Here is an 11,646-nt window from a genome sequence, read left to right on the forward strand (position 1 = left end):
GAGAAAGAAATGACCCAAGAGGATGATGACTTAAGTGTCCAGTTTTTCTGTCCATTTCTATGGTTCTTGCTCTGAGTATCCTATACTGCAGCTCATTCCATACTAAGCTGTACTAACAGGTATGTTTCCCTGTTTGGCATGTTATATTATCACAGAATATTAATATTTGCTTATCTTGCTCAAAGATTCACTAAAATATCACCTTCATCAATGGATTTCTGTAAAATATTTTATCTGTAAAAAAAAAAGATGTTAGTTGAGATGCACTTTCTACATGGTGTTGTTTCTTTGAGGTAAGTGTAAGACTTTCCTTATACTTCTACACATACCACATGCATTTGAAAACACTTCTTTTTTTAAAAGATTTTATTATTATTTATTTATTTATTTATGCTAGAGAAAGAGAGAGCATGAGCAGGCAGGAGAGGAGGGAGAGGCAGAAGGAGAGGGAGAAGCAGGCTCCCTACTAAGCAGAGAGTCTGAAGGGGCTCCATCCCAGGACCCTGGGATCATGACCTGAACCAAACGCAGATGCTTAACCAACTGATACACCCACGCGCCCTTGGAAACACTTCTAACTTCATGAAAGAAGATGTCAGTTGAAAGATGCATTCTACACAGTGTTCTTTCATTAAGTATATGGCTGTTCCCATATGTTTCCACTGATACTTTTGAAAATGCTTCTAATTTCATGAAAGAAGATATTCAGCACAGTGTTGTTTCATTGAGTTAAGTATATGGCTCTTTCCTTATGCTTCCACACATACATTTGAAAATGGTTCTTTTTTAAATTGAATTTTATTTTATTATATTATGTTAGTCACCATACAATACATCATTTGTTTTTGATATAGTGATCCATGATTCATTGTTTTTGTATAACACCCCCAGTGCTCCACACAGTACGTGCCCTCCTTAATACCCATCACTGGGCTAACCCATCACCCACCCCCCTCCCCTTTAAAACCCTCAGTTTGTTTCTCAGAGTCCATAGTCTTTCGTCACCCCCTCCGATTCCCCCCCTTCATTTTTCCCTTCCTTCTCCTAATGTCCTCCATGTTATCTTTATGAAAGAAGATGTTAGTTGAAAGATGCGTTCTACATGGTGTTGTTTCATTGAGGTAAGAATATGACAGTTTCCTTATACTTCTACCCATATATTTGAAGACACTCTACACTTCATAAATTAGTTGAAAGATACATTCTACACAGTACTGTTTCATTAAGTATATGGCACTTTCTATACGTTTCCACTGATACTTTTGGAAATGCTTCTAACTTCATTAAGGAAAATGTTGATAGAAAGATGCATTCTATGTTGAAAAAGAAAACCAAAGCTGGAGGCATCACAATTCCTCACTTCAAGCTCTATTACAAAGCTGGAATCATCAAGACAGTATGGTACTGGCACAAAAACAGACACATAGGTCAATGGAACACAATAGAGAACCCAGAAATGGACTCTCAACTCTATGGTCAACTAATCTTGGACAAAGTAGGAAAGAATATCCAAGGGAAAAAAGACAGTCCCTTCAACAAATACTGTTGGGAAAATTGGACAGCCACATGCAGAAGAATGAAACTGGACGGCTTTATTACACCATACACAAAAGTAGACTCAAAATGGAAGAAAGACCTAAATGTGAGAAAGGAATCCATCAAAATCCTAGAGGGGAATGTGGGCAGAAACCTCCTTGACCCCCACTGCAGCAGCTTCATGCTAGACATGTCTCTAAAGGCAAGATAAAAAACAAAACAAAACAAAAAAGCAAAAGTGAACCATTGAGACTTCATCAAGATAAAAAGCATCTGCAAGCAAAAGAAACAGTCAACAAAACTAAATGACAACCTACAGAATGGGAGAAGATACTGGCAAATGTCTTAGCAGATAAAGGGCTAGGATCCAAAACCTATAAAGAACTTATCAAACTTAACATCCGAGAAACAAAAACTCTGGTCAGGAAATGGGCAGAACACATGAAAAGACATTTCTCCCAAGAAGATATACAAATGGCCACCAAACACATGAAAAAATGTTCAACATCACTTGGCATCAGGGAAATACAAACCAAAACCACAATGAGGTACCACCTCACACCTGTCAGAATGGTTAAAATTAATAATTCAGGAAACAACAGATGTTGGTGAGGATGCAGAGAAAGGGGAACCCTCCTACACTGTTGGTGGGAATGCAAGCTGGTGCAGCCACTCTGAAAAACAGTATGGAGGTTCCTCAAAATGTTGAAAATAAAGCTACCCTCTGCCCCAGCAATTGCACTACTGGGTATTTACCCCAAAGGTACAAATATAGTGATCCAAAGGGGTACACGCACCCCAATCTTTATCACAGCAATGTCCACAATAGCCAAACTGTGGAAAGAGCCAAGATGTCCATCGACAGCTGAATGGATAAGGAAGATGTGGTATATATAAACAATGGAATATTATGCAGCCATCAAAAGGAATGAGATCTTGCCATTTGCAACGACGTGGATGGAACTGGAGGGTATTATGCCGAGCAAAATAAGTCAATCAGAGAAAGACATGTATCATATGAACTTACTGATATGAGGAATTCTTAATCTCAGGAAATAAACTGAGGGTTGCTGGAGTGGTGGGTGGTGGGAGGGATGGGGTGGCTAGGTGATAGACATTGGGGAGGGTATGTGCTATGGTGAGCGCTGTGAATTGTGTAAGACTGTTGAATCACAGACCTGTACCTCTGAAACAAATAATACATTATATGTTAAAAAAAAAAAAAAGATAGTAGGAAAGGAGAAATGAAGGGGGGGAAATAGGTGGGGAAGCAAACCATGAGAGACTGGACTCTGAGAAACAAACTGAGGGTTGGAGAGGGGAGCGGAGTGGGGGGATTTGTTAGCCTGGTGATGGGTATTAAAGAGAGCACATACTGAATGGAGCCCTGGGTGCTATACACAATGAGTCATGGAACACTACATCAAACACTAATGATATAATGTATGGTGATTAACATAACATAATAAAACAAAATTAAATAAATAAATATAAAAAATAAAAACCCCTGAAATTTAGAAAACCAAATAAAAATCCATATGTCTTTAATGCCTATGTCAAAATAAATTCCAGATGATCAAAAGTTTTGATGTAAGATATATAAGCTCAAAAATGATGTGCTAACATTAAAGTGCTAAAAATTAAGTGTTAAATTAAGTGATAAAAAAGCAGTTGAAGAATATTTTGGTATGAATGAAGTGGGGAATGTCTTTTTAAGCAAGATATAAAATATAAATTAATACTAAATTAATAAAAATACTATTTACATGCCAAAAGCATTCTATAATGTATACAAGTATTAAAACACATCACAAGCATAATTACAGAAAAATATCGATTACTTATACAACAGTAAAAAAAGATCATTTCTTTAGTAAAAGAGATCACTCACTAATATCAGTATGGAAAAGATCAACAATTACACAAAATAGATAAAAAACATTAATAGACAATTCACAGAAAAAGATATACAAATCATACTAAACACATGAAAAGATACTCAAACTCAATAATAAGAGAAAGATTGCAATTTATTCAGGTTGCCTTATGCCATGAGTATGTAGCAGGTAGCAGTTGTTGAGAAATAGACAGAAGTACTTTCACAGACTGAACAGCAGGGTAGCTGTTAGTACAATCTCAAGGATGACAGTTTGGCAATAACCATGAAATTCGACATTTAACTATCTGACCATTGACTCAAATACATCTACTAACAATCCCTCTCCTAGGAACTCATACTTGCACATATTCACAAACATACAATTATAAAATTCTTCATTATAGAAAAAAGTAATCATATGAACAGGAATGAATACATTTATTTTAGCATATATTTATAAGTGACTAATACGGAGTACAAGAAAAACTAAGAGATCTATATGGACTGGTATAGAATATCTTCAAGATGTTGCAAAAGATTTCACTTCTATGTGGAATTTAATCAACAAACCAAAACAAACAAAAAACAAAAACAGACTCAGACTCATAAATACAGAGAACAAACTGGCTGCTGCTGGAGGGGAGGGAGTGGAGGGAGGTGCAGGAGCTGAAAGGTACAATATTCAGGGAATAAAATAAATAACTCACAAGAATGAAAAGTACAGAACAGGGAGTAGAAACAAGAATATTGTAGTGACTTTGTAGGGTAACAGATGGAAGTTACACTTTCCATGATGAGCATTTCATAATGAACATTTTTTTTTTATTGTGTCCCAGGTTTCTTTAAGAACAAAGTGATGAGGGATGTGGGGATTAAAAACAAGAGCATCCTTGAACTTCACCTTCCCTCCAACTATTTCCCCCCAAACTCCCTGCCCCCACAACTTTTGTGTTCCCAAATCCTTTCTCAGTGAATGAAGAACTTTTATCCCAAAGCCCTGGTACAAATCCCAGGCTCTTGTTCCCTAGCTCTCCCCTTTCCTCTGCCCCCCATTCCTGGGAAGGGCTGGCACCTCAGCTTAAATGCATGGGAGAGCCCAGAGTGGTGATGGTCACAGAGAAAGCCTCCACCCTTAGGGAAAGGAACCAAGGAGTACAGGGTAATGAAGAGGGGGCCCCCATGGCCTGGGGTATGAAACTGGAACCCTAGTGCCAGAGGAAAGGCTACTGGTGCCCCTGAGAAAAGAGACCCAGCAGCCTCAAAATCCTCTCCTGGCCAGCAGTCCCTGCTGGCGACCACTGCAGAAGTACATTCAGACCACATCCTTCTCATGCCTGAGCTGCTGGGCAATGGAGCTGATCTGCATCGGGGTGGGTTTCAGGCACGGCAGGAACATGTTCTCCAGATTACCTCACTTGCTTCTCAGACTTGTTCACTTGCTCTTTCGGGCCTGCACAAGGGTCCCTGCTTTGTATACCTCCTGCAGATTTTCGATGTTGTCAGCTTCCTCCACCCACTTCTATAGCAGGGGCCACAGCTTACACGTGTTCTAGAAACTGAGCTGCTGAGGTACAAAGGGGCAGATGGCTGTTTGGTGAAACACCTTCCCAAAGAGAATCCTCAGGGTGAGCCCCACATCGGCTTGGGTATATCCTAGAGTGATCCTCTTCTGCTTCAGGGGCTTGGCAAATTGTTCCAGGTCTTTCTGCAGAGCTTTGATGTCCTGGGACTCCTCGGGGTTTTGCTCCAGCTTTTCCTTGTCTGCCTTCATGGCCTCTGGTGGGGCAGCGCTCTGCTCAGGGAAGGCCCCCTCAGAGCTGTCTCTCCACCTCTGTTCCTAGCTTGCCCTCCCCCTGAGAGGTCTCCAAGCTCCCTTGGGGCACTGGCCCCACCCAAACGTGAGGCCCACGGTATGCTGTCCCCCTACAGAACTCATATGGCAGGTAGGCATGCGGGAATCCCCCACACCTCAGCACCTGACCCAAACCCCAGCCCAATTCCTGACCCACCTGGAGGGTAGTGGATGTTCAGACAGGTCTGAGGGTTAACCCAGTAGGGCTCCGGACCTCCCAGCCCATTGCCTCCATCCCTGCCCCGTCTTGGGTGCAAAAATGCCAAGTTAGAAGCCAGGCATTCTGCCATGGGGAACAGAGGCAGCCCAAGCCAGGGGGTTTGGAAAAATGAGGGCTCTCCGAGGGATTGCTCAACAACTTCTCTCCCTACTTAATCCCACCCACTATCATATTGTACATAACAGTTGAATCACAATGGTACAAACCTGAAACCAGTATAATATTGTATGTCAACTATACTTCAATTAAATATTAAAAATAAATCCATAAACAAAACTATTATAAAAGTAAAATTTTATTTATAAAAAGTCCTATAGTAAAGCAAACATTTACATACACCTAAAAAGACTCACATACAGATATTTAAATTTACACTTGCATTTTTAATGATAACTACCTGATGAATTTAAAGATACAGATCAAGCAACTTCCTCTGGGGAAGAGAACCGGGAACTACGCTGAAAATTAAACAGAACTTTATTCTATAATTTATCTCTTTTTGTAAGGTTTTCATTATTACATTTTTTCTCTCTTACACTTCAATTTTTCTAATATAAACTAAAAGTATTAGTCTAAATATTTTTATATTAAGCAACCAAAAATTAACAAAGACTATATAGCATTAAGTACTTTAAATAATATAATAAAATAATAACTGATAGAATCTAAAAATAATCCTCTCAGAAAAAATGTTCTTTAAAAAATTTTAAATAATTAAAAATCAGTGTAATCATATAAAAATGTCCTCAGTAATTCACTACCTATTATGGATTCCTTGTTATAAAGGCATTACACATTTCTAAGTGAAGAGATCAAAAAGCTGTTATGGACCTTACATTCCAGCCACAAGGGAAACTGTTATTATAGCATAATCATCCAGTTCATACTTTAATTATAATTTACTTAAATTCTTTCAAAAAAGGAAGTCAGAATCAAGCTTAAGAGGACTTCTACATTCAAAAGATTCAGACCCTAATGTCAAATAATTCTCTTCATGGTGAATAATACACTTATCTACTAAGAGATATGACATTTCTTCCCCAGAGCTTCTTCATAGCATTTGTCATCTCAGAATTTCTCAGAGCATAGATCAGTGGGTTCAGCATTGGGGTTATGACTGTATAAAACACACTCAAAGATTTGTCAATGGAGAAGGTCTTAGCAGGTCTTACATACATGAAAACACATGGAACAAAGAAGAAGACCACCACAGTGATGTAGGAACCACAGGTCTGGAGGGCACTCCACCTCCCTTCTAGACTAAGGTTCTTTAGAGAGTGCAAGATGACACCATAAGAGATGAGCAAAAGCACGAACACAATACTGCAGATCACTCCTCCATTGGCCACCACTAACAGACCAATGACATACGTGTCAGTACAGACCAGTTTCAATAAGGGGTACAAAAAATGATCAATGACATTGGAACCACAGAATGGGAGCCCATAAATAGTGCTAACTTGAATTACTGAATGCAGAAAACCCCCAACGCAGGACACAACCAGCAGCAACACACACAGCCACTTTCTCATGATCGCCAAATAATGCAAGGGCTTGCAGATGGCCACATAACGGTCATAGGCCATCACCAGCAGAAGAAAGACCTCTGATCCACCAAAAAAGTGCTCCGTTAATAGCTGAGTCATACAAGATTGGAAGGATATGGTATTTTCCCCAAACAACAAGTCTGAAATCAATCTGGGGGAAATGGAAGATAAATAAATGACATCCATAAATGATAAGCTAGCAAGAAAAAAGTACATAGGTGAGCCCAGGGTCTTACTGACACTTACAGTCACCACAATGAGCAGGTTGCCCACCACAGTCAAAATATAGAAGAGCAAGAACATAACAAAAAGGACCTTCTGTTCCTTTGTATCCTGGGTGAGGCCCAAGAGGACAAAGTAAGTTACATTGCTATTTGGTTCCATCTAGTCTGCATAGGAGCTGACTTCTCATATGAGAAGCAAGTAATCTACAAAACAAGGGGGAGAACTGTTAAATGCATTATAAGATTACTCTTTTATTGACTCATTCAATTAAAAGATCATGGTAGGAGTACCTGTTTATGTCACATGTTTCAAAGACACTCTGATTTCCAAGTTGAATAAGCTATGGTTTCCAACACTCAGTGATCACATACATAATAATCACCAATGTAATAAGTGCCACTATAAAAATAGTTGCACAGTGTGAAGGCCACAGGGAAACAGCAGTCAAAGAAGACTTCCCAGAGGAAGCAATGCTTTAACTGAGTTGCCAAGGAAAAGTGAAAAGACAAGAAAAGAAGGCAAGGGAATTCCATGCAAAGGTACACAGTTTATAAAGTCATAAAAGTTAAATACCTGAGACCTCTTTAAGGTAACTGACATATTTAAGTGAGTGTATCAAACTAGGAATGGAAGGTTGCTGCCCTGGATTGTGTCTTCCTTGAAACATCTTTCTTAGGATCTTTGGTTGGATATGCCCCCTTTTTCTGACCAATAAGTGGGAAAGCACTCCAGTGTTGTGTCTCCGCCTTAATCTTTAAACTTCATATATGCAACATCTCCAACTCTGGATATCTCCAATTGGATATCAATTCAGTACTTATGAAACTAAATTTTTATAATTTTCACCAATAAACACAAGTGTTTCTCATCTCAATAAATGGTACCACCTTCCATATCGTTGCTCAGACAAGAAATATCACCATGTCCTCCATGCCATTCTTGCTCTTGTATCACATATTGATACTTTTAACAAATCTTATTAACCCCCCTTAAAATATATCACAAACTTGATCATTTCCTTCCCCTCACCACTTCTTCTGGCCCACTGCTCTAGCCTCCTGCAACATCTCTCCACTTTCATTCTGGGTTCCATCAATTTGTGGCCCTGATGCAGTCCAAATGATCCTTTTTCAATCTGATTCTGATCTATGACTCCACTGCTCACAATAACTACAGTGGGTTCCAGTCACTCACTCACAACTTAAGGAATCACATTTCCTATTACAGTAATAGGAACTATAATCCCCGTTTCATAGTTGAAAAATGGAGGCTCAGAATATCTAATTAATTTTCCCATGGTCACTTATTTTTAAGTGATAAAACTAAAATTGGAATCCAAGTTTGCTTTATCTAAAGTGATCTAACTTTTACATAATAAAGATACTAATACGATTGCAAGCCTGGTTTTCACTATTTACTGTTAGTCTTACCTTAGGAAGACAAGTCCACTATCTGAAGGTACATTTTTACTCATTCACAGGAACCTGGAATTCTTCTGTCATCCAGTTTGACAAGAGAGGGCAAAACGCTGCGTTATTACTTGAGGACATATTTTGTTTCATTCAATTGTCTGTCCACTCTCTCCATGCAGTCTTCCAGTTATTCAGAAGGTTGCTTTTATTTGCACTGTAGATTACTTCCTAGGATGTCCAGGGTCCACACAGAAAAACAAAAATTTAGCACATTAGGATAATTTATCAAAAAGACAAGGAATTCCTATCCTTACATAAGAAGATAGCAACCAGACATTTCCGAGGGAGATTTTTCTCAAGTAATTTCTTTCCATCTAATTTCTAAATAGAAAAATACCATTTGACTCTTTATTCATCTTCATTCTGTCCTGTTGGTTTGTTCAGGTTAGTTTACTTGATGTTTAAAAGACATTCTCATACTTTTTATTGGTAACAATTTAAGCCTAACAGAAACCCCCTAAAAAATGTGTATCAGTTGTTAGGAGCATAGCATCTTCTTCTCAACACAGGCAAAGATCACTGGACATTTTATGCCTTCTAACCAAACTCCTTACTAAGTCCTAGAATTGGGAAGTGTCCAAGACTGATTACTGCTTAATTAAATTCTCCGGGATTTCCACAAAAACCATAAAAATATCTATATGAATATGGTATTAGGTCAAATCACATAATTGGGCTCAGAAAGATGTTACATTAAAAAAAATAGCTTTAGAACCATTGTAAGACTACTGCCAGTCAAGAATAAAATTTCAGCCCTGTCATGTTGTGTTAGAGAAAACTTATTTATATTTTCCCACTTGTCATAGCAAGTTTTTCTTTCCTTTCATTTAATAATCAATTTATGTGCCTTGAAGTGTGTTTGATGTTCTAGATATTTATTCACAGATTTAGACATAATAACTACCCAATTATTTTTTTTTAATTTGGTGCTCTTACTTACTGCCAGGAACCATACTATGAGTGAAGACACAGTAATTAATGAAATAGGGGAAAAAATTATGCAAAAGGTCCTTCCTGCAAGGACCCTCTATTCTCATAATAGAATCAGACAATAAATAAGGGTACAATTTAGTATACTAATTATAATCTTTTCAGTACTAGTAAGACAGCAAACAGGGTACTCAGGAAGAATTTTACTATGGAGAAGGTGATCAGGGAAGGCCTTTCTTCAAAGGTGGTGCTTAAACTGAGATCCAAAGGATAGATAGTGGCTATCATCAGAAACACTGTTATAGCTAGTAATTTTAAGTAAAAATTAAGTAAGTAAAATGATCTCACTTCACCAATGGCATGACCTATATGAAGAAATTGATAAAAATATCACAGGGATTTTTATTCCAATGCTTTTGTGAGAAAGAGGGATGAGAGTGGGCATTCTTATCTTATTCCTGATTAGAGTGGGAAACCTTTCAACCTTTCCCTGTTGAATGTGATATTAAATGTGGATCTGTCATATATGGCCTTTATATATTGAGTTACAATCCTTCTCTACCCAATTTGTTGAGAGGCTCCTTTTTTCATGAAAATATATTGAATTTCTATCCTACCAATGAACAACCCAGAGAGGATTAGGAAAACAATTCCTTTTACAACAGCATCAAAAAGAATAAATATTTAAGAATAAACTTAAGTAAGGAGGCAAAAGTCTTCTACAGAGAAAAACTACAAGATGTTGCTGAGAGATAGTCTGAAAGACACAAATAAATGGAAAGATTTTCATGAATTGATATAGTTCATGACATTAAGATGTCAATGCTACCTAATCTGATCTATAGATTCAATGTAATCCCTATAAAAATCCCCCCAGAAAATGTTCTTTCAGAAACAGAAATATCCATCCTAAAACTGACATGGAATCTCAAGGAACCCAAACAGAGAAGACAATATAGGAAATGAAAAAAAAAAAAAAAAAAGAAAGAACAAAGTTGAAAACCTTCCTGGTTCTAAAAGTTACTACAAGCCTATGGTAATCAAAACAGTGTGATATTGGCATAAAAGCAGACACAGTAATGGAATAAAATACAGAGCCTAGAAATAAAGCTTTGCATATGTATTCAATGATTTTCAACAAGGGTGCCAAGAGTAGTCATGGGATAAAGACAAGTGTTTCAAAAAATGGTGCTGTGAAACTGGGTCCACACAGAAAGGAATTAAATTGAACCCTTAACACATACCATGCACAAAAATTAACTGTATATGGATCAAAGACCTAAAATCTAACTAAACCTATAAAACTCTTATAAGAAAACATGGAAGAATGTTGGCAGGGATGCAGAGAAAGGGTAACCCTCCAACACTGTTGGTTGGAATGCAAGCTGGTGCAGCCATTCTGGAAAACAGTATGGAGGTTCCTCAAAAAGTTGAAAATAGAGCTACCATATGATCCAGCAATTGTACTACTGGGTATTTATCCCGAGGATACAAAAGTACATGTACCCCGATGTTTATAGCAGCAATGTCCACAATAGCCGAACTATGGAAAGAGCCAAGATGTCCATCAACAGATGAATGGATAAAGAAGATGTGATATATATATATATTGTATATATATATATTGTGTATATATATATATATATATATATATATATATATACACAATGGAATATTATGCAGCCATCAAAAGGAATGAGATCTTGCCATTTGCAACAATGTGGATGGAACTGGAGGGTGTTATGCTGAGTGAAATAAGTCAATCAGAGAAAGACATGTATCATATGACCTCACTGATATGAGGAATTCTTAATCTCAGGAAACAAACTGAGTGTTGCTGGAGTGATGGGGGATGGAAGGGATGGGGTGGCTGGGTGATAGACAATGGGGAGGGTATGGGCTATGGTGAGCACTGTGAATTGTGTAAGACTGTTGAATCACAGACCTGTACCTCTGAAACAAATAATACATTATATGCTAAAAAA

At 37.8% G+C, this 11,646-nt stretch overlaps 1 protein-coding gene and 1 pseudogene across 1 annotated transcript; both read right to left on the minus strand.

Annotated features, from left to right (window-relative positions):
- Positions 1-4,488: 4,488 nt before the first annotated feature.
- LOC112829548 (POU domain, class 5, transcription factor 1 pseudogene) lies at positions 4,489-5,557 on the minus strand (annotated as a pseudogene).
- A 940-nt stretch (positions 5,558-6,497) lies between these two features.
- LOC112829615 (olfactory receptor 4A47-like) lies at positions 6,498-7,418 on the minus strand. Its single transcript, XM_025879302.2, has one exon. The coding sequence runs from the start codon at positions 7,416-7,418 to the stop codon at positions 6,498-6,500; it is 921 nt and encodes a 306-aa protein (XP_025735087.2).
- Between the last annotated feature and the right edge of the window lie 4,228 nt (positions 7,419-11,646).

The sequence above is a fragment of the Callorhinus ursinus genome, unplaced genomic scaffold (assembly GCF_003265705.2).
Source record: "Callorhinus ursinus isolate GAN/ISIS: 27379988/994484 unplaced genomic scaffold, GSC_fseal_2.0 scaffold21, whole genome shotgun sequence".
NCBI classification, from domain to species: Eukaryota; Metazoa; Chordata; class Mammalia; order Carnivora; family Otariidae; genus Callorhinus; species Callorhinus ursinus.